Raw genomic sequence first — 24294 nt, 5'->3', positions numbered from 1 at the left:
CCCCTTTCCCTTTGTATGCAATGTGACGTTTCCACCCTTCATTCTGCTTACATGGCAGAATTATTCACCCCATGCTGAATAGTGACTGAATAGGGAAAAGACAGCAGGTGAACTGGAGCCCTTATGCTTAGAGCAGGGCAAAAAATATTAATTGATTAATTGGTGTAATGAATGGATATATCTGTAATTGTTAGAAAAGGATGCAGCGTGCTGAGGGCAGATGACATCTGCGTGAATCTCTTTATACAGGCAATATCTTTGAGGCACTTTTCCAAATAGTAAATTACCTGTGGCATTTGGTTAACAGGAACTATTACCTTCATTAAATACCATGTAAAATATTAACTAAGTTGACATATTGAACTAGTACACACATAATGCTGCCCATCCCTTGGCTGTGGTTAAGGAAGCTAGAGCAGGCTATGGAATATACTGTATTTTTCCATCTATAAGACACCCCCCATGTATAAGACGCCTCCTATTTTGGGGGACTCTGATTTAAGAAAAGGGGGGTGGAGATCTATCCGTGTATAAGATGGCCCCAAATTTTGGACATTATTTTTTAGGGGGGAAACCTAGTCTTTTACATGGAAAAACACGGTATAAGATGGCCCCAAATTTTGGACATTATTTTTAGGGGGGAAACCTAGTCTTTTACATGGAAAAACACGGTATATGCGCCCTTCCTTACATTTGTAGAACCATAGAGTTGGAGGAGCCTTTGCAGGCGAACTATTAATCTCATCCTTCCTCCACTGCCTGTCTCCAGTAATGTCTTCACAAACCTTAACTTTATTCAGTGCTGCTCATGATTTCAGTCAGTTTTAAACCCTGGTTTGGAGCAAACCTTAGTGTTGGCTATAGTTAACCTACTGTATTTACACGAGTCTAATGCTCCATTAGATTCAAGTAAATACGGTAGTTTTAGACATGATGGTGACTAGCTGTGATTAAGACCTGGTGGGGAAGAGAAGGACAAATTTGTACAATTGAGAGCAAGTAGTACACCATGGCTAAGGGACTGGCATGATAAATGCCTACATTAGGTAAAGCAAAACTTGTTTTAATCAGTTAATTAATTGCTTAAAAATCCACTAAAAGCATTGACTACCTTACATTAGGACATTCTTGTGACCTATGGTATAACATGTCTTCAAGATACTTAATTGAGCTGAAGTGATCTTAAGCATGACATGTGTGTTGTGTTTCCTATGCCTTCCCACCCTCCCTCCCTGCTTTTCTCTAAAGGGAATATTCAGGTTGGTAATGTGTGGATATGTGGAAGCTACTCCAATCTCTTACGGTCAGCTATAACTCTTCTGAAAACGTCAGCCCCAGAAGTTCCTGTAATCTGTGCCATCCTGTTTCATACAGTCCCATCTCATAGTTGTCCTTTCTCTGCAGTGCTCTATGCCCCGGTCTCTGTGGCTGGGTTGCTCCAACCTGGCGGACAGCATGCCCTCGCTGCGATGCCTCTATAACCCAGGGACTGGCGCACTCACAGCTTTCCAGGTACACTCTCTCTCTCTCTCTCTCTCTCTCTCTCTCTCTCTCTCTCTCTCGGTGTGTCTCCTGCTTGTGCTTTTGCTTGCTTTCATTAACTTTTCCATTAGTAGTAGTAGTAATAGTGGTAGTATTTGCTTCATAGTTGTGTTTCCTTTATGTTGTCTAGACTAATAAATGCCATCCACATCTTGTATAGAACCACAGTTGACCGCTAACGCAGCAATGTCAAATACAGGTAGAATTGGAAACTTTTTGCTCAGCTCTAGTAAGAATGCTTGGCCCAAAATGCAAGATTTGGTTATTACTGCTCACTTTGATCTGGATGTACTACAGTTGATGCCTTAATTTTACTACTCTACATTTAGGGGGTGGTGGAGGTGGTATGTATTTGAATATTAAATATGGATAAGAATACACTGACAGTTGGTAACTTGTATTTAAGCCAGTTGAGTCTCTGGCCTATTGCTGCTGTCATGTGCACGTACTTTTTCCATCTAGCTGCATGAAAAAGTGGTGATGCTATAGAAGAAAGTAGGCCTGGGGGGCAGGAATAGAAGCAGAACAGCAAACTTTGGTCTTTTAATTTTTGCTTCTTCCCACCTACATTAAGTACTTATGGGGGGTGTTTTTTCTGTTTCTTGGAACTGAGGCTCAGGGGCTTCCTCACTAATCCCCACCCCCTAGTTCACAAAACCAGTTTTCTTTCTTTCAAAAAAAGATATAGGCTTTCATTTACCTGGACTAGTTCTATAGGTGGCCAAGTTGTTCTGCTATTCAGGAAATGTGTGTGGCTTGTTCTTTCAGACATTATCATATGCATCAGAGGATGAGAGCAATTATGCCATTTAAAATAAGAAGAATCCATGAGAATTGTCTTTGATTCCGACCATCAATTCCAATCCATAACACCAAAACAAAAAAATCCTTCAGCAGGTTTCTTGCTGACTTATATTTTCAAAGAATTTACATCCTGGTTTCCTATCTAGCAATACTTTAAACAGATCATTAAAATACAGTTTCAGATCAGCAGATACAAATGCCAAAGGGGCAGTGGAACTGCAAAGTTTTCATTGTTGGTCGAAAGGAAAGCAGAGATGGGAGTTAAGCAGCCTTCTCTCAGGGGGATATTTCTTTACCCTTGTCACAACTGAAAAGGTCCTGTGTACCTCATGCTGAGTCATGGGGACCTACATATAAAACTGTTGTGCTAAAAATCTTTCAGAATTTATAGGAGTCTTGGCAGTTGTCCTTGAAGTAGGGTTACAGACTCCCAATTCATGCTTTTTAGGGGGTCAGTATTAATGGTTACAGAGAGATGGACGCCCAGATCATGCAAAGAGCCCTCACAGGCAGATTGTTACTCAGAAGAAGAAAAAATGGTTTATTGTCATTCTCATAGACAAGAACAGAGAATTTCTAGGCTGATCACATTTATGTCCTGTTTATTGGGCTTTCACTACTAGGAATTCTATAACACTCTGCACAGCATTAGCACTGGACCAGTTTTGACTAAGCCCATATTTTTAACTTATCTCAAACTTTTTCAGTTACACCAGGCTTGGCATTTAATTAATATTACAAAATGATATTAATCCTGGTCCACTCTTCATAATCCCAGCTCATGCCTTTGAAACCACTGAATTAGAGGTATGCGTGAAATAAATAGTACCATGGTGACTATTTAAGGATCTGTATAAGGAGGCTATCCTGGAAGCTGATCTTAGCCAGTTGTGAGGACCTAAGTGACTATATGTAGACTCACAAGAAAAATAGGCATGGTTTGTTGCTTCAGAACAATAAATATTCTGTAGAAATAGCAGTGCAGAGTACCAGCACCTGGGGGAACCTTATGGAATAGCTGCTCCAGCATGCTCCTAAGGCTCATGAATCATCGTGACAGTCAGCTGGATGAGTCCGTAGGTTTGTGGCCAAGAACTTGTGATTTGACTTAATTTTAAATCTGGCTTCTTGCCTTGAGTGATGTGAAAATAGTGCTGACGCATCTTAGATCATTCTGCAGCAGCTCTCCTAGTTGAGCCAATACTTGGCATTGATGGACTCCGAATGCACCCTCTCAGTATTCCGGACATCTGGCAAAGCTGTAGGGAATAGGAAGACGAGGGTGTATCCTTTTTCATTTTCAGAAATGGAGGCCAAATTTAAATTTCCTCAGTACATTTCTTCCTTGATATGTACAGTTTGAAAGAATTCAGGTTATACTTTCCCCAAACTAGAATTCAGAGGTAAGGGATTTGGTAGCATGTTGAGTATATTGCTTGTCTGCTAAAACTAATAACACATTTTTCCTGTTGGGTTGCTTGTTCTGTTCCTGCCAAAACTATATGTGTGTTTTAATTTCCAGAGATGGCTGTGACAAGCTAGATGTATATGCATTATTTGCAATAGCAGTATATTCTGGTTAAAAGGGGAAATCTGCTTATATGTAGCAGGCAATAAGAAATTACTTTCCAGTTTGGAAGGTCAGAGAGATTCTAAACTGTAGCAAAAACAACAGAGCTAGAAACACAGCTGTCAGATGACTTTGCTTGAGCTCCACCTGTTGCTTCAAATCCCCAAAGGGGAAGTGAAATCAACAGAGTTTCTGCTATGCTGAGAAGCTATGCTGAAGACTTTCCTCATTGTAAAGGTTGATTACAGTCTATGCTTTCAGAATCATTGCTCTATCTTGTTGACCACTCTGAGAACAGGATGCTTGGCCAATTGGGCCATTGTTCTGATCCAGCAGGGCTCTTGCACTTTGAACAGGCTTTTAGGTGAGGGAGGTTTCATCCTGTCAACTGATAGTGGATACTATGAAAGTGGCAAAGCAGAATTATAAGGGTCCAGTATAAATTATATTTCAAATGTAGCAGTTTTCTTCTGAATTTGTAGAATATTCCTTTGTGATTATGGCTATTGTACTTTCTTTTGTGCATATTTATATTCAACAAGCCAGTGTGGTGTAGTGGTTAAGAGCGGTAGTCTTGTAATCTGGTGAACCGGGTTCTTGTCTCCGCTTCTCCACATGCAGCTGCTGGGTGACCTTGGGCCAGTCACACTTCTCTGAAGTCTCTCAGCCCCACTCACCTCACAGAGTGTTTGTTGTGGGGCAGGAAGGGAAAGGAGAATGTTAGCCGCTTTGAGACTCCTGAAGGGGAGTGAAAGGCGGGATATCAAATCCAAATCCAAATCCAAACAAATCCCTGTTGGCATGGTGTATCACAGACTAAACAGGCATATGGTTGTTTGTTCATTTTATTCCGTAAAATTAAATGCCACCTGATTGTAAAAAAAGCCCCATGTTCTGTTGTGTATATTTCTAAGGCTCCAATAGTAGTGAAGCATCTTTTGAAGAAATTCTTTAGTGACCTGTTGTGATAAACAGAATGCTTTCTGCCCATAATTGGAAGCAAGATGACTCCATAGTCAGAAGATCCACTGACCTAGGAGAAACACAGTGGATTGAAATCCATAGAGTATTTCCAAGCCTGGTTCTGCTCCATTGGTTCTAGTAAAGTACCTGCAGGATATTTACAGTGAGATTATAAAACCAAATCTTAATTTTGGGGGCTGGCAGCAAAAGCCCATGGCTTCAGCCCCCTAGCTGGTGGCTAGCTTGTCCCCCATATATGAATGTACTTAGGTGGCTCCCAACTGTTTACAAGACAGCAGAGGTGAGATCTTTGATTGACAAGTTAGAAATGCATTCGATCATTCCCTCTGCCAGTCTCTGGTTCATGCTGTTAAAAATGTCAGCCTCTCCAAGTTTGAATGGCAGCCCGAGGGCCTCCAAAGCTTTTTGTTTTCTGAGATGGAAACACAAATTGGATGTGTGCCTGAGCGCTCCATCCTGGGCTGTAATTTCATCTTTTAGCTAAGAACCACAAGGTACATGAACAAAGCACCCTGTAAACAATAATACTGGAGAAAAAAATAAACAAGGTCGTGTTTCTGGTACGTTGATCCACTGGTGTCCTGACCTCTATCACGTTGAACATCTCCTCTCTGATTGCTGCTCCCTCTGGCATTTCAATGAGAGGGAGAGGCTGACATAGGGGATTTACCAAGATTTAAAGTTGCAGTGGTGGTGTTCATTCCTTGTATTGGCTATGAAATATTGAACTGCCATAGTCTGTGACACTCAGTTTTAAGCAATGGTCCTAGTTTGAAAGGGACACTCTTCAGGCTGGGAGATTCTCTTTTTTCTTCCTCCCCCCACAAACCCCTCTCCCTACCTGACAGAATTGAAAGTAGTAACTGTGAAGGACAGAAATGAAACGAAATCATCAGTTTGATATTCGTACCTAAACACATCCATGGTGGCTAAAGATTAGCTGTACAGGAGTTTATAGAGCAAAATGAATGAATACATTGCCCGAGGGAATGTATAGTTGAGATGTGTGTGCTGTGCTATTTAAAGAATAATAAAGGGGGGGGGAGGTTTGTACCCTTTACTTTTACCCTCTCTGAAATTCACTAGGCAGACATGACACATGTGAAAGGTACACTGCAAGCAAGTGATTATCTAGCATTTCTAGTGGGGTGGGTGGGATTCCTTCCTTCCTTCTTGCCTTCCTTTTTTCCTTCCTGTTCAGTTCTCACTCTTGCCAAGCTAGGGTAAGTGCAAGAATCCCTGCAGTATCTGTTGGCATAACTTGTTATATGTTGCAAGAAAAGCTGACTAAAGTGCACCTACCATAGCATCTGTGTTTGTGTCAAAAACTGAAGATGCAAAAAGTTGTACAGAAGCTACTGATCTCTGCTGCTACTTCCCTGACCTTGACTACTGTCTGTATAAAAGGTAAAGGGACCCCTGACCATTAGGTCAAGTTGCGGAAGACTCTGAGGTTGCAGCGCTCATCTCACTTTACTGGCCGTGGGAGCCGGCGTACAGCTTCCAGGTCATGTGGCCAGCATGACTAAGCTGCTTCGGGCAAACCAGAGCAGTGCACGGAAGCACCGTTTACCTTCCCACCAGAGCAGTACCTATTTATCTACTTGCACTTGACGTGCTTTCAAACTGCTAGGTGGACAGGAGCAGGGACCGAGTAACGGGAGCTCACCCCATCACAGGGATTCGAACCACCGACCTTCTGATCGGCAAGTCCTAGGCTCTGTGGTTTAACCCACAGCGCCACCCGCTGTGGCTCACAACCAAGAGTCCATGTTATATGTCATTCCATAGTGAGGGAATCTTCTGTAGTATTCAGTTTTGCTAAGGTAGTGTATTCCAAGATAGATAAGCTGCTGTTTGGAAGAAGGAGAGGAACGTAATTGTTTCTGGATTGTGTGATGTTGAAAAACACAAACACTGACCATTGACTATGCTGGCTGGGGCTGATGGGAGTTTTAGTCCCAAACATCAGGAGATTATCAAAGTGACCAGCCATGCACTATATTATCAACGTTGTAAGGTGTGTCTTTTCTAAAAAGTAAAATTTTGCTCACAGTTTTTTACCTCTGCCTCACCCTCCAACTAGCACATTCCTGATCACTTCTCACATGTTTATCACTTCAACACTAGGGTGGTATTCAACACATACTCAGAGAAGACCCATTGTAGTTAATGGACTTGACTAAGTTTGGGTCATTGGGTCTGTGCTGAGTAGGACCTGGTTGAAGTGTATTTTTGGTCTCTGTGGAAGCCGCCCAGAGTGGCTGGGGAAACCCAGCCAGATGGGCGGGGTACAAATAATAAATTATTATTATTATTTATTATTCAACCCTAATATTACAAATTTTGCATTAAATGTAATGGTAAAAATGGGCCCTGTTCTTAGGGAAGTCCTCGACACCACACAAGCATTGGCACAAATTACAAAGAGCCAATAATATACAGATGGCTTCTCCAATAGAATAACCCCAGTTTCAACCCTTCATGAATTGCCAGCCTTGTATAATATCCATTGTTCTTCCTGAGATGCTGAATTCAAAGGGCTTGCTAGTAGGGGACCTTGATCATGTTTAAAAGGAAACCTCCTGTGTCCACAAGAGTGGATTTTCCTTCTTTTCCTTGTTAGAAGTCAGAAAGCTATTCTGACAAATGACATATGTAGTGCCAACCGGATGGGGTACAGGTACTCTTAAAGCTAGCTCCGAGTTCCCGAGGATTGGTGAACATCTGCTTAGAGGTATTGCAGAGCCCCACAATGCACTAATTGAATTACTCTTTTTCTGGAGTTGCAGACTGTGCTAATTGAATTAGAACCAGCTATTGTGTGTGTGTGTGTGTGTGTGTGTGTGTGAGAGAGAGAGAGAGAGAGAGAGAGAGAGAGAGAAACGAGCAAAAGCAAAGCTGTGCAGGAAAAGCATGGAGGGAGATGCATGTGGAGAGATCATGCGTACTGTGCTGCTACCTAATGGTCATTGGTGGTACTGTGCAACTGCTAGAAAGAAAGAGCACCTTGTCCTTTTAACATGAGGAAGGAGTAGCAGAATTGATGCTCCAATGATTCCAGCACAAGTTTTTTTGAACTTCACGTTTCATTAATGAGAGTGGGCTTTATTGATTACACCAGTTTTTTGTTTTAAAAAGCCATTGCCTTTAAAACATAGCTGCACCGCATGTACTTCCTTAGATTGTAGACTACCCTATTCTTGCAAATATTTATCACCTTAAATGCTCTCAGTTCCTTTATGTTTCATAGTGGAAAATGGATTTGGCATGTGCTACATGGAGAACTCCTGTTAAACGTAGAAATAGGTGTACTCTGTTCTCCTGCTAGTAAAGTCAGTGCCAGAGCATTCTGTTAACGTGTTTGCTAAAGGCATTGCTTGTAATTGTAAGAGTATCTTTTCCTTATATCTTTGATGAAACAACAACTGATTAAAAAAATTAAATTTACCACAAATTGAAAGTTTTGATAACGCTTAATTGTCCTTCCTTTTAAGTCATGGTTGGTTACAGATTTAGTGTTCCATATAGAACTGACATCATGCCTCATTCCAAACAAGTACAGATAAATGTGGGTAAACTGTAGCTTTATACTTGCAGATGAGATCTAGGTGTCAGTGAACCCCTTCACAGTATACTTTCCTGAGCCTTTCAGCCTATAAATATAGTCACACTTGTCTTATTAATGGACTGTGTCTTCAAAGCTGTTGGTTTTGATGCAAAAATAGCTAAATATATTTATGGATTTACTTAAGATAATTGAGTAATTGCAGTGTGAAATGGGAAATTCTGCTAATTCCCACAATGCTATTTCTTGGATTAATGGTTCTTGCAAAATAATCTTTCAATGGATCTAATAGAGGCTTTGCAATGGTAAAGCTTCATTTCTACAAGTTTTACGTCATAATTATGGACAATGTAAGTATAAAGTATTGTAAATCTACAACCGTTCTGTGTTTACCACTAAGTTGGTAAATGAAAATCTGAAGTTGAAGTTTCAAACTTTTGTGAATTGAGCTTTGCTGAGATATTCATTCAAGCAGAACTTCAATGGGTGATTCATTCTGTGGGATGATCTAGAATCAGAATGACCCAGACTTTCGATGGTTTCCTTTTCAACCCAGCCCTAAACATTTAAAATACAGTAAATTCAACTGAGTTCAGTGGTACTTTTTTCTTATAAAGTATGCCTAGAGCTGCAGCTACTACTAGGCCTTGTTCTTTCAGACGTCGTACCACTACAGACTGCAAGTGTGGGCCTCACAGGACTGAATCATGCTACTTTATACAGTCTTCTATCCCCCGTCCATTCACACTGGACACAAGCATGTCAGGGAAAAGGTCGGGCTAGAATCCTTCTCCTAACATCTGATTTGCTATGTGGAGGCAATTTTTGTATGGTACAGTCTAGGCATAAGCTTACCAATTTAGTGAGAATTAGGCCCTGTACACACTCGCTTGGGTGTAGATTCTTAGGCACTAGCCACAGTTTTAAATGTATGGGATTTCTTCCCCAAATTTGCTTTAAATAAATTTCTGTTGGATTAATTTTCAACATACAAACTTTGCTTTAGGTTTAGGTGCATACGTCTCCTCCCCCTTCCTTCAAATGGTGCATCAACAAAAACAGTTTCCAGGTTTCTGTTTGCATAGGGTTTTGTGGAAGAGAAATCTCTGAAAAACCTGTGTGAAACTAAGCTGAAATGTTAATTTGCCAATCCCAAATAAATAGCATGAAGCAGTTTTTAAAAGGAGGGTATCTTAAATGTATATTTATAGTGCTACCCTTCAAGAATACAGTCTTAATTTTGTGGAACCCACAGGTAAAACATGAGTTGTATAGTTAAAGCACCTTATTACTCCATCATTTAGCGGAATACTATTTGGCATGGGTATCATTCATTAATTTCAGTAAAACATTATTTTTTAAGGAAGCCTCACTGCCTCCTGCCGGTTGGCGCTTACTGAAACGTGTATTTTCTACAGAAAGTCCAAGTCCCCTTAATGCCTGTAGGGGAGAGTTAAGTTGTAAGTGGTAAAGAATCCATTTCATACACTGTGCAAAAAGCTTTTTTAAAATAATCTATTTCTGAACCTAAATTGTCCTGGGACTAGCTCTTGATATAAAAATTCATAGAAACCTGTTTTTTTTCCCTGAGTGTGGTAACTCCTTGCCTTAGTGCTGTAGCGTTAGAATTCACATTGGCCAGGTTGTTCTGTAAATTAAACACTGACAGCTCCCCTCAGGGGAACAGCCAATGTATTTATGATGATGTGCTGATTACACAAAATACACTGCAAGCAGAAAACAGCTGCAGAGAACAAACCTCTTAAAAGAATACAATTACAAATAGCACCCTTAGTATTTCTGGTGGCGAGGGTAAAATACAGCATGTTAATGTAAGTTGTTGTGTGTGGGGTTTTTTAAGTTGGCTTTGCAAGAGATTGGAGATCTGAAGCAGCAGGGGGACAGGGACCTTAAATGTATAATTGGATTTGCATGTAATTCCAGGGCAGCTTGCATGGGTACCCTGTTCTCTACAGTGAGGAAGCACAAGCTCAGGTTTGTGTGTTGCCATTGTCACACCTTTTCCTCTAGGTTCCCAGCTAGTCCTGTACACCTCCAAGATGAAACTCAGTCATGTATTGCGTCTAATGGCAAAAGTGCAGCTAGTGGTTGCTTTGTACAATGGAGTATAGTATAATTAGATGCCCTGGCGAGGGGATGGAAGACCAGGGTATCTTTTAAGATCACGTTGAATAGTAGAGTGGCTTAGTAAATATTGATCTGCCTGTGGGCTGCTCTGTATAGGAACTACAGTTGAAAATGCAAGGTGCTAGGTAAGAGGGAAACCATTGTTAGCCTTAGATATCTTGACTTTATTCTACTGATAATATACCTAAATAAAATTCCATAAAATTCCAGGGTTGTTGTTTTTTTAACATAATAATTCTCAATCCATTAGGCATCATAGCTCTAGTATAAATTGCTTACTTCAATTTACATAATAATTTCCTTTGTATAGGATAATTTCCTCTTATTCCAAATTAAATACATTAATCTAATTTACATTCACAATTTTTCTAAATACTTCATTCTTAAATTTCATCATGGTAATTAAGCATTTATAAATGAGTGACTCAAAATTCAAAACAATAATTAAAGAGTATTCCAGATTCTTGTTACCAATGCCTCTATTGGAGCTGGAGCTTCCATTCCTGACATATGGTCATCTAGGCTGCTGTTAAAAGATGGGTTGTCATCTCAACATCTTCTTGCGGTGTGGCATCTAAACAGTATACCTAAAGGTGTGGTGGGACTGCAGCACTCACCTGACCTCCATCCCGTTGAGTTGTTGCAGCCTATGAGGACAGAAAGGATGAGGGGTACGACAACAAGTGCATGATGGTGGAAACACAACAGTCCTGCTGGCGTGTTTGCACTATACTGACCCTGCTGCTTCTGCTGCACGCCTCCCTTTTTCCATTCCGGTATGCTGCAGCGACTCCGCAAGAAGGAGGTGAACGGCGCAGCCCCACAAATGATTCCATCTACTGCTGCCTGAAGGGTCTTTGGTCATTTGCATCCAGTGATAGCTCTTATTTCCATCAAGACTGAGTTCCAATGTTCTAGTTTTGGGCATGTCCAAACAACAGCAACAGCAACAACAATGGAGTGGTGTTTGACAGCACCAACACTTAAGAACAGCTTTCTGAATCATGCCAGTGGCCCATGTAGTCCATCATACTGTTCTAACAGTATCCAACCAGATGCTTACAACCACATATTTCATACATTAGAATAAATTATATTTAGTCTTGTGAACATTGAGTACCTTCTGAATAACAGCAATGAAAAAAGGAACCATCAGCCAGTGTGTCTATCTGTCTCTGTCCTCAACCACACTCCTTTCTTTTTTATAAGTTCAGTGACAACATTGCACATATAATTTGTTACAAGGTTAGCAAGTAAACAATGTCAGACGATTCTGAACCCAGTATCAGCCATTTCAAAAGGTACCCTAGGCACCTTATTTTCTTAGATTTATACTGCCTTTCTTCCACCCTGGAGCCCAAGGGAATGCCCCATCCATGTACTGAAACAGACCTCCTTTGCAAGGTGGGGGTCTCATGTGCCTGACATACCCTAACCAAGACATTTAGAAGGTTATCCTTTATTGTGGCAGCTTTTTGTAAGCTGCAGCCTACTTTCTATGCAGGAAGTTTCCTGTCTACTGTGCTCATCTGATGTCATTGATTGGAGTCTACAAAGGCTCATGTTGCACTTTATCAGATACTCTCTGTGGCCAGGAAACTTCCTGCATTTGAAGTAGGCTGTGGTCTACAAGTGCTTATGCCACACCAAATTTGTTTATTTTTTCAGTCCTGCACAATTTTCTCATTTTGGCTGCAGCTGGCTAATTTAACTTCTTTCCTGCACGTTTGTTTCTGCACATGGCAATTCAAGGTGATCAGCTGACGCATCCCTATAGAAATGAATTGCACTTGCATCTGTTCAGTGCTTTTCAGCGTTGGATTCCAAGGGGGAAGATGGAGATTTCCTGAGATTATAGATTTCTTAAATTTAATCTGGGCTGATGAATTGATTTACAACAGCAAAATGTGCACCAAATGCTTATTCAACAAAGCTTACTATTCCTAAGAGTTTTAAATTCAGAAATGGTAGAATAAGAAAAAAGACACGAAGAAGCCTGAAAAGAATGAGGCTGACTCAGCCAAGGTTATCACATTGAAGCTTCATTTGGGGGTTGGGTGATCTGCTAGATATCATCTTGTGAGTCTTCAAGGAATTATTTAGCTTAAAATAAAGCTTTCAGAATCAAGATATAAAATTTCTGGTAATGTTGAAGCTATTAACATTTTGGGAATGGGTGAGATTGAAGTATATCTCACACAGTAGTAAAGTATGTTGCAAATAAGAACGTGAAATGAGTTATGCATAATTTAGGTAGCACATGATATCTTTCATTTCATTTTAAAGTATACATTCTTTAAGGGTTGTTTTTAAGAAACTCAAACAATTACAAATATACCTAGTGTTAGAGAAGGAATTCTACACTCTTCAGATACCTAAGTGCATTATCTAACCATTTAGCAAATAGGATGGAAAATAAAATAAAGTCATTTATATTGTTATAAACAGAAAGGAAGGTCTATATGTGTTTATCTGTAGAAATAGACTGTAGACCTCAATATGGCCTTGTCCAAATGAAAGAAACATCTTGCCATGGAGATGTTCTGAAGAGGAATTAACAGACCACATTAATTGAATATTTTGTCAAACTGTTTAACCATGTTGTTATAGCAATCACACTGTTTTTAAACAGAAAGTGCCATCACTTAGTAATGGTCATACTAATTGCAGACATAACTAGCCATCTTGAACCAGTGTGTCCATGTCCATATACAAAGATTATTTCTCCTCTGATTGGAATTTGTACATTGAAAGACACACAGTTTCTGGTTTATTTTTTGTTCCTTTCTCCAGATTTTGTAAATCTAATTCACCTCACCCCCGCCCCGGGCCTCAGAAAAATGGTGGTGTGACTAGAACCTCTTTTCCTGCTTTTTTTCCTGGACTGCAATGCAGTGACTATATAGCCCTCCTTTTTGCCTTGCTCTTGCCCCCAACTACTTTATGATGTCACTTCATTACTAAAATCTGATCAGCTTTAAAGCTCAGGTTTCCCCGCTTCCAAATTATAATGTGTGTGAATTTTTGACTCAAAATCCCAATGACCGGAAGGTACATATGAGTGCTGTAAGATGCTTAAGTGCTTGTTTGGGCACAAGAAATTCTGTATCTTTCATTATTGAACCAGCATCTATTAAATGTATTCCAGGATTAGTTTTCTATTTGAATGTGAGGAAAAAGATGCCTAAATTCCATGACATGCATTTTTGTAGAGCTTCAGTTGAGATAACAACACAAAAAGAGTTCTGATCAGAAATGCTTCTGTCACCCTAAAATAAACAAAGCAAAATCAGTTTTCTCATTTGTGTGCCTCAAGTGAGTTGTAATGAACTCATATTGGTCTCTTGGCTTTCCAAAACTGTTTTGAGCCTTCCGAGTTTGTCTTGCTCTGACGTTTATCCCATGTGGCAAAGCAGAGTCTTGCATAATCACGCCACTTTAATCAATAGAATAATTGATAAACCAGCTAAGATTTAAACTGATTATCTCCCCAGTGGAACTCCCCTGGGGGCCTGGGCCTCTCTAAATTTTTGACGTCTGTTGTGTACCTTATGTATGAAGTGTGGTTTGAATTATCTGTTTTTATTTGCTTAATGATGGGAGGGTGTTAAAGTCAAATGTTTAATTAACCCAGCAATGGGCTGCGCTGTCTCTTACACACGCACCCAGCTGATTGAGATCTCTCTCGGAGAATACTGAATAGGAAGGATAATGTGGCACTCAGACGGAAGATTGCTTTTTCAATCCATTTGCTGGGTCACTGCTTTGAATGTCTTATTGGATGAAAGGCATTCAGCCCAAGGGAGGGGGGGAGCCCTGCATTTAAGTACATTTTGTTTCTCTCCTGGTCCCCTCCCCACCCAGAAGTTAACTAAAACAGATATGTTGTAGGTTTAATAGGCCATTCTTGCCCAAGCAAGGGAGTGTGAATAGTGGCTTTTAATACACCCTGGCTTAAAGCTGTACAGTTTTCTTTAAAAACCAAAAATCTGACTGGCCTTTAGGTAAAAGAGCTGTTCTGTACAAATATTCCTGCCTTCCACGTTGCTGTAGTTTGATGGAACCATAGGGAAACTAACATCCCTGTCTCAGTCAGTGAGGAAATGTTTATTCCTTTGGAAACCATTCTTTTGATGGGTAGACTGCTTTCCAAAGTTAGATTTTGTTAATTGAAACCCTTGTTTTTAAGGATTCGATCATAGTGATGTAGAGGGGTACACCATAGTAAAATAGCAATGGATAAACAGCACAATAGAGGAACGATACATCAAAAGTTGGCAACATGATTTGCTTGGAATTTTGTTCCATGCTGGGTGAAGTATGTTTGATTCCTCCTGTAACTTTTGCTTTGGAATCATCCATATGCTGTATCCTGAAAACAGAGTACATTATGTTAGAACAGGAAAGAAAAGCCACCATATGGGTTTTGTGGTTGCTTTTTTATTTTTTATTTTTTTATTTTACTGAGTTTTTGTGCAAATGCAAACAAGACTCTACCTAACAAACAAATCTACAGAAAACAAAGAAACAAAGCAACGTTTCTGTGGTTGCTTTGTATATGTGTCTGTAAGCAAAAACCTGTGTCTTTTGCCGTGGTGATCTGCCACATTCCCCTAGCACAATGCATTAGTAGTCTGCTGTCTTTGTAGCTGGGTGTGGGGGTCAGCTGCTCCCTTAACCTGGCCAAGCAGCCTCTCTCAATCACTGGGCAATGAGCAAGGTGAAGCAGTAGTTCTGTTCTCTAATGATATGTAGTAGCTTCCCCCTCAGTCTGTCCCCCATTCTTAATAGCAGGTCTCTCGGTGAATCTTAAATTACTGTGGGATCTTTCACCCTGTTATAAAACTTCATAGGTGGCTCTCCTGTGTTAGGTTTTATACACACATCAGCAGGGTATGGACTACTTATTTCAAAGAGCAAGACTGATTTCTAGACTGCAAGCTTTGAAGGAGTGATAACTACACACTTAAGTGATGGCCAGTAACTTTGGTGCAGAAAGCAGGTAGTATGCTTCATTAGGAAGAGGGATGAATGAGAAGGGTGGGAGGAGAGGAATTGGACCACCCCACATTGTTTGACCATCACAAGTTGAGAAACTGGGAACAACAGCTGAAAGCTATGGAGTGCTTCATATTTTTGTAAAGAGGGTAGCTTCTGGTGTGAGTCAAGGGTTCAGATAATAAGGAAAGGAGCTTGTGGGTCAGCAAAAAGCTAGAATGGATGGATCGGTCTGTTTTCAAGTCCATATCATATTCATGTGCAATTCTTTAAATATGCTTTAAAATTTGAATTTGATTTTTTAAAATCACAAATAAGTATTTAAATATATATTTTATCACAGTGTACACATTTTTAAATGTATGCTATATTAAAATACTTTTTAATGCATTTTGGTACTTTTTTGAATTGAGAACTTCATTACAAAATTCACAGACATGCAAAATCTGGAACATGATCTTGTTCAATTCCACACATTAATCCAGGAAGTGCAGATCAGAGCGGGTCATACTGGAATTCACAAAAATTGAATTCCTCAAGCTTCTGTACCAGGAACTCCTCAAGAGGAACTTATCCCTGTGCTTATTTCCAGCAAGGAGCCACAAGACATTGTCGATCAGCTCTGCAAAAATTATTTTTCTTGGCTATTTCAGCTCTTCAGATCACTATGCCGCAAGTACGTAGGTGTGACTTACAAAGAGCTAGTCAAGGAAAGAGATTAAACAAGCAATAGGCTTCAAAAGGATGCCATATGTGCTTGAATCATACAGTTCATGCATTTCCATCGCTTAGTTTTACCAAGATCTAAGTTTGAATCCTCACTCTCACTTTTCAAAGGGCCGCCTTGGGTCAGGCCCATTAATGCCCATGGATCTGAAGGTGATCTTGGCATTAGGTCATCAAGCAGGGAAGTGGGTTTGCATATCAAGATCATGAGGACCTAAAGATGGTATAAGATGTATGGAGTTGTCAGAAGGAATGCTGGATATGTTTTATGGGGTAGGGTTGGTAAGAGAGTTCTGGGTTCAGCTACTTTTAAGAGACATTGGATCTGGCTTTGTATAGCAGATACAAATACAGTAGTACCTCTGGTTACGAACTTAATTCGTTCCAGAGGTCCATTCTTAAACTGAAACCGTTCTTATCACGAGGCGTGCTTCCACAAATGGGGCTTCCTGCTGCATGCGCGCCTCCATCGCGCGATTTCCATTCGCATCCTGGGGCAAAGTTCGCAACCAGGAGCAGCTACTTCTGGGTTAGCGGAGCTCGTAACTTGAAGCGCTCGTAACCAGAGGTACCACTGTATTGGAGTACAAGTTAGAAAACTGTATCTGGAAAGATTGATACAGAATGTACAGTGAAGCTAGCCTACCTTATAATGCATTTTTCAAGTGCCTGCAGCTCCCATGCAGATTAAGCTATAATATTGAAAAGAATCTGTGTCTAGAGAATTTTAATAAATAAAGTGTTTAAAAAAGAATGCCTCCCCAGACCTTTTGACTCCTGCTGCCTCTTGTTAGTGATAGAAATATGTTTTTGATACCCCTGTGACATCTCACTATTGGTTCAAAGTCTGTTTTTGTGCTGTTCTTTCTCTACTCGGAAAGTGTTCTTAGACAACTTGTTTTCTTCATGAAAGTTTTAAATTACATTGCAGAGGGGAGAATGAAAGTGACCAATTCTTGAATTTGATGCTTCTTCTATGCTGGAATCCAGCATTTTAAAAGTCTGGTGTGTTTAAACCATGGATAGGCAAACTAAGGCCCGGGGGCTGGATCCGGCCCAATCGCCTTCTAAATTCAGCCCACAGATGGTCCGGGAATCAGCGTGTTTTTACATGAGTAGAATGTGTCCTTTTATTTAACATGCATCTCTTTATTTGTGGGGCATAGGAATTCGTTCATTATTTTTTTCCAAAATATAGTCCGGCCCCCCACAAGGTCTGAGGGACAGTGGACCGGCCCCCTGCTGGAAAAGTTTGCTGACCTTTGGTAAACAAAGATATGAAAGTGGAGCAAACAAGGAAAGATTCATTCCAGTTGCATATGACCTGGTTTCCCTCTTTGATGTAGCATTGTTTCAAGTTAAAGCAGAGCCCACAAATTGTACCTTCCAACATTTTGCAATTATAGAAGGCCAAAGCTGGATTTACATAAAACTTCAAAGAGTAACTTTGGGGGGAAGCGACAACACAGTAGGGGAGAACATATGAGCAATGCAGAGAATAGAAATAGAGATGTCAATAGATAGTAACTTATAAACATTTATTGGTTGGTATTGCAGTTTACCTATTGTCATATTATTCTAAAAATGTGTTGGTAAATATGGTCCAATGTCCTTTAGCCATAAAATTGTATAGTCAAAAAAGGTACTAAAAATACATACTGTATTTAAAAAGAAAACCCACAAACAATTCCTTAATATTTCTGTAGTTCTAATCTTAACTTGTTAGGAAAATTAAGAAACAGCTCCGCTTAATGCAGATGTCTGAGTTATAAAAATAACCAGATGTCCTGATTAGCAGAAGCAAATGTTCTTCACTTAATATGTGGAAAATTATACTCAGAAGCTCTCTGGATATATACTTGCATAAATAAGATGCTACCAAAGTGAACTAGTTAACTAGCTTTCAAGGTTTAAAACTGTGAATATTTTAAAATGTACCACTTTTGATTCCTATTAAATTCCTAGGAAATAAATATGAGTCAGGAGGACTTCCTTCTTTCATAGACTATGTTTAATAGATAAAACTTACTGCTTTTAAAATAATCTAGGTTGCTTTTTATTTTACAAGAATCTGGCTATATTAATTTTAGATGATTCTGAAAATCTTTTATCATTTTCACGCACATGGGCTTTTATACATGCCGTTGTATGATACTGAAGTATTTTAACTGTAATCTTTTCAATAAATGAATAATTTGAAATTAAGAAAAAGAAGTGGCCATTGACTTTGCTTTGTGTTTTGGTGAAGTTTTGATGCCCATCTCTGCAGTGACACATGCTGTTGTAGAATTTTTAGATATTGCTCAAAATAATAAATAGATAGGTTATATTATGAAGTCAATACTATGCTTCAGCATGGTAAGAAAAGTACAGTTTCATATTGTCCCCTTCCACCAGCTTTATAGGAATTGCTTATTTGTTTCTTTAAAACTTGCCTTAAAAGCTAGAGTTAGACACATGAGTGCCTGTACAGTGGTGCCCCGCAAGACGAATGCCTCGCAAGACGGAAAACCCGCTAGACGAAAGGGTTTTCCGTTTTTCAATGCGCTTCGCAGGACGAATTTCCCTATGGGCTTGCTTCGCAAGACGAAAATGTCTTGCGAGTCTTGAGATTTTTTTTCGCTCCCCCCCCTTTTTCTAAGCCGCTAAGCCTTTAATAGCCTTTTAGCAGCTAAGCTGCTAAGCCTTTAATAGCCGCTAAACCGCTAATAGTGCTAATCCGCTAAGCCGCTAATAGGGTTGCTTCGCAAGACGAAAAAACCGCTAGACGAAGATACTCACGAAACAGATTAATTTCGTCTTGCGAGGCACCACTGTATTTTTCATTTGTAGGAAACAAACTCATTTCCTATAGCACTGGATCAGATGACTAGGGAGACTACCTGTAAAGATTTTTACATTCCCACATTCTCCCTTTAATTGATGATAATGTAAATTACTGCCATATTTGTGTAAACATAAGCCTCTTACAAATAAAATCTTCAGTTACATGAAACTTCTTAAAAGCTAGGAAAATGCAGTATGCATCGCTGGTTTGTTGCAGTGTGTTTGAATGTTCAGAGAGCAGATCATTGACACAGTTCTCTTGTTGGGGATAATCTTCAGGGCTCAAGACATTCTCTATAGTTTGGTGAACTAGTCTGAGGTTTGTTTCTGTTTGGCATTGCTTCCTGATTCTTATCTTCAAAACCTTAACATTGCAAAAGTTGTGTTTTGGCCATAAGTGTGTTATTTTTCTTGAGATGAGAGAATGGAGTCTGTTAAATGATTTAATTGGGTGTTGAGCCCATAATTTTTGTAAAGAAGTTTACATTTTCTTTTGCACGAGCTATGTCAGTTTTCATACCAGTGCTTTTTGAAGGAGCTGAGATTTATAATCTGCCAAACTGCATTTATGAAATCGGGATGCTGACGGTCCCTTTACAGTTGCAAGGCTCTTGGACTCATCTATCACTTACAAAGGTTATTGGAAAGGGACTATAGGAATTTTACTCTCCTGCAACCATTAGATTGGCATTTATTTCCCTCCTTCTCTTTAATCCATACTGTGGCAGAGTCGCAAAAGTAATTCAAATGAATTTTTTCAGCCCTTACTTACTTATCCCCTGCAGTGTCCCACAAGATTATGAAATCCAATTTGGGCACAAAAGCCTCTCCCCTGGACTACCAGGAAACCTAACATCAGCCTGCCAAAGTGCCTAGAATGTTGTGTTTGACCTTATAGATTGTCCTTGAGGTACTTACGGAATTAGTTGCAAACTGACTCTGCTGCTGCTGTGTCTCAGTTTTATAGACCAGAAATGCTCATGTCAGGCTATACATGTTTAATCCCTACCAGCTCATTTCATTTCTCTTCTCATCTCCCTCTGCCCCTGTTCCAGATATCCTTGTCTATTCATATACATTGGCTTGCATAAGTCCTACTTGTTTGGAAGAGATTTGTTTGTCACCAGAAGCTCTGCTAAAATAGGGAATGCACATGACAAGACATTTGTAACTGCTTTTCTCCCCCAAAAGCAAGCATGCAATTTTCCTTATTGGTTGCAGGTTTTAAAGGCAATAGGATGTTTTAAAGACCAATTCTGGCCTCTGGGATAATGACAAGTGTTTTGCCTGCATAAACAATATATATTTTTCCTTTGAGGTCTCCACACACCTAGTTTCCCTCAAGCTCATCATCTCTGTCAGGTTAATCAATAGGCACCGTATGGCAGAGGGTCAGTAATCAGTGTCATCATGCCTTTAAATCGTGTTGAAAATTTGCTTAAAGCCTGGGCCAATTAACATCGAGATGATGAATGGATGGGTAGATGGGAAGAGCCTTGCGCTTGGGGGCTTTGTGCAAAGGAGATGCTCAGCTGTTGAGCAGCCGACACCAGCGAATAAAATCAGCCATTCATGTGAGCTCAGTCCACCCACTCTTAATGATAATGTCAATCTAGCAAAATATATACACATTGGAGTTGTCATGAGTTCATAAATCAAAGGAGTTTGTCAAAGGCATTCAGATTAACGAGGCAGCAGCAATAACAAGTCAAATTTGCATAGAGAATTGCCCGAATCTCAGTAAATTATGATCCTGTTTTTCATTTGATTATTTGCTAATGTCTCAAGAGGGAGAATGATTATATTAGCATGCAAAATCTACTCCAGAAGTAGGAATCGGAGGTACAGCCGACCAGCACACGACGACAATTAATCAGTTTCTGCATACTAGCATGAACGCACAAGGCCCAGAAATGAACTCCTTTTATTATTATTTCTCCTTGCTACTGATCCAAATGGTTCAGCTTGACAGCGACTTTATATTGCTTTAACAGTGTTCTGAATTGTGCCTGCAGGCAAGACATAGTTATGCAGCTATAACCAACCTATCCATCTGCCAACCAGATTGGAATTCTCCTATCCAAAGCTTCCATTAACCCCCACTGACAGCTCCAAACAGGATTAAGGATTTGAAAGCATAAAAAGTGCTCTCTGCATAGACATGGTTCCTCTCTCACACACAGATAGACATTTGAAAAAGTGCTGCATCTGTATGGCTTTATAATTAGTGCTGGCAAGTACAGTCTTTTCCTCCTCCCACCCTGAGAAGAAGAAGAAAAGCATCTCCGTAGTTGGCATGGTTATTGTGATATCTATTGTGAGATGAGGGGCTGTCTAAAAAGGTGGTTCTGTTCAGCTGATAGTCCTTTGGAATGCTTTCATCCATCCATTGCATTTGATTCCAGCATTTGTTTGGATGGTTTATAGGCATGAAAGTTGCAATAGCACAGTTAAGTTGCTTCAGTGCAACTATGAGGACATTTTAGGTAGGGGTGGCGGCTGAGTTTCCTATGTCATTGATATTAATAAATTGTGTATTGGGTTTAGGGGTAGTACCGGGCGTTGGGTAGCTATGTTGCCATGCAAGTGAATTCTGTTAATTACAAGTCTTCTCACACAAATGGGATTTGTCACGGGTCTCTTTTAGACACTTAACTGTCTAAGATTAGAACATAGGATTGTCTCAAAAACATGCTCCTGTTAGCATTGTAAAAGAGAAGTGATCTTTACCTTGCTGCTGATAGTTCAAGTGTGCCTAACTGTTAAGATAAGAATGAGGATTTCAAACCCCATTCACATGCTCAGCTTTCCCAGAATTTTCTGTACTAGAATCCTGATTAAGTTCCATGGAAATGTTGTTTCACAAGAGAGGCCAAAGAAGCTCATACTTCTTTTCAGACTTTCCTTACAGTTATGTTACATATCCAATGCTTGCTTATAGGAGGCATTTTTATTGTGGGATTTTTTTGTGTGTCCTCCATACTTCACTGCCCCACATAATCCCACTGTCTTTCTGATAAGCATTTGGTTATCATGGGATAATTCCAAACATTACCTTCAACCAATACCATGTGGGTTGAGCTCAAGGGTTGAGCTGTCATTCTGGAAATGTTGGCTTGCTGAGTGCTAGACGTGGGGGAAGATTACCAGAGCACATACTATGAGGTAAACTGGTCTCAAAAAAGACCTGATTAATTGTGCCTTGTGCTTCATGCCTGAAATTGTACTGCTTGTGAGAGAGATTCCACATATCTTGCTTTTGTAAAAATATTTGTCAAATGAGAGCAGCCTGGTGAAAAGAAAGCATTCAATCTAGTACAAGCAAGAGCTCTCAGCGTTTTCACCCACATCTTTTGGGGTGGGCTATGGGGAGGCTTCTGCTTTCTCCCTCCCATGTGATTTTACTGCAGTTTTGATTTCCTTGATGCTGTATTCTGTATTCACAGTTTTAGAATTTCACTTAAAACATTCCTTTATTGGTCAATAGAGGGCACCAGCAATTCCTAATTTTTGCTCCCAAGGGCCCAGACCCTAGGCCCCAAATAGTGCTATGAGACCTGATGAGCAGTTCAGTGAGGCCTGCAGATGTACTTATTTATTTTATTTTTAAAATGCATAGCGGAATCTAAAGATTGCAAAGAATTTTCTGTGTTCTAAAGCTTGTTGTCCACATGGAAACAAGATTTCCAGTTTCCAAGCAATCGGTTCCATCTTTGCTGCTTCTTAAGGAGCATAATCTTTTCCAGTTTTCATCCTTTGCCAAGCGTAACTTAACTTGCTGACAAAAGTGCATGAGCAGCGCTCCTTTTTAATAGTCTGCTGTGTTGGTGCAGTAGAATGGGGCGACGGCAAGCTGTGAGCCACCATATGCACTTGGCAGTCATTGTCTGGTCTTTGTTCAGCCAACCTCTTAGTCTTGCCACCTATAAAGATAATGAATAAAACAAAGGTTTCAAATTAGCTGTTTAGTTTCAAGGAAGAAATTGGTAAACTTGAAGCATGTTGGGACAGGCAACATAAAGGCTGTTGAATTCCATGGCATTTGGTAATGCATTTATCCTAGAAGGAAGGCGAAGGAGAGAGAAAAAAGGGAGCATGCGCTTCAAATATATGTTACTGTATTATTCTTGGTGCTGCCACTTGTTAGTACTGTATTCAGGCACCACCCTAAAAGTATAATGTATGTACTAGTTTTACTTTTTCTTCTTCTCTACTTGTGTTATTAATTCCATATTTCCCACCCATATTTTAACCTTTTCATGGACTATGTCCTTCATCATTAGTCTGTTTCCAGTTTCAGATCCTTCCTTAAAACATACTCTATAAGTAGATTGACCAAGACAATGGATGGTGCTTTGTCTACCCTTTCCTATCCAGACTCCATTCATGGTAACTCAGTCTTTACCATTTGGGTTAGCCAAAATACCTGTTGGGTAGAAATCCTGTCTGTTTTTATATCCTATATAACGTTCTTTATTTATACCAAAGTCTTCAACTGTAAAAGAGCTTCTGGAACAGCTAGTGTCAGTATGTAGCAAATATATCAGCTTACTAAACTATATTGTAACAGTGGCATGGTATTTGGGAGTTCCTCTGTGTTCCTCTTAGTATTTAGGTTGCAACTCACAGGACTAATTTTGGTCTTTCCACAAAGTCACTGCTTCCAGGAGCTGTTTGCATGCTACATTTCTAAGTCCCATAAAAATATTTTTTTGACATTGTGATCCTTAATTTTGTAACATACAGTTGCTAGCATATAAAGCCTGGAACAACTCTGGATTCAAGTACCTAAAGGAGTGTCTCCCAAATAACTACCCAAACCATGTATTACGATCAGTGGGCAATGCCTTGCTTTCTGACCCATTTGTGGAAGTGGCTGTTTGGACAATGACATGTGACAAGTCATTCTTAGTGACTGTGCCCATTTATACAATCACAGAAAAATAGAATTGTAGAGGTGGAAGTGATTCAAGGATCATTCTAATCTAGTCCAACCCCCTGCAGTGCAGGAAACACAACTAAAGAATGCCTGGCAGATGGCTAGCTAACACCTTTTTAAAAACTTACAATGAAAGAGAGTCCACCACCATCCAAGGTAGTCTGTTTTTCCTAAACAACATTTGGTTGG

The 24294-nt window shown here is 39.9% G+C and overlaps 1 protein-coding gene across 8 annotated transcripts in view; it reads left to right on the top strand.

The window, feature by feature from the left end:
* BTRC (beta-transducin repeat containing E3 ubiquitin protein ligase) overlaps positions 1–24294 on the top strand; it is a 124746-nt gene that overhangs the window by 33689 nt on the left and 66763 nt on the right. For 4 of the 8 annotated variants that reach the window (XM_082223447.1, XM_082223445.1, XM_082223443.1 and 1 more), the window contains one exon: positions 1405–1512. The exons of the other annotated variants lie outside the window; for them this stretch is intronic. In XM_082223447.1, the coding sequence (XP_082079573.1) occupies positions 1405–1512 (108 nt within the window). The remainder of the gene's footprint in view (positions 1–1404; positions 1513–24294) is intronic. 8 annotated transcript variants of the gene reach the window in all.

The sequence above is a fragment of the Podarcis vaucheri genome (assembly GCF_965113315.1).
Source record: "Podarcis vaucheri genome assembly, chromosome: 5".
Lineage (NCBI taxonomy): Eukaryota > Metazoa > Chordata > Lepidosauria > Squamata > Lacertidae > Podarcis > Podarcis vaucheri.
Note: the sequence above shows the minus strand (reverse complement) of the source record. Positions and strands in the feature narration are given on the sequence as shown.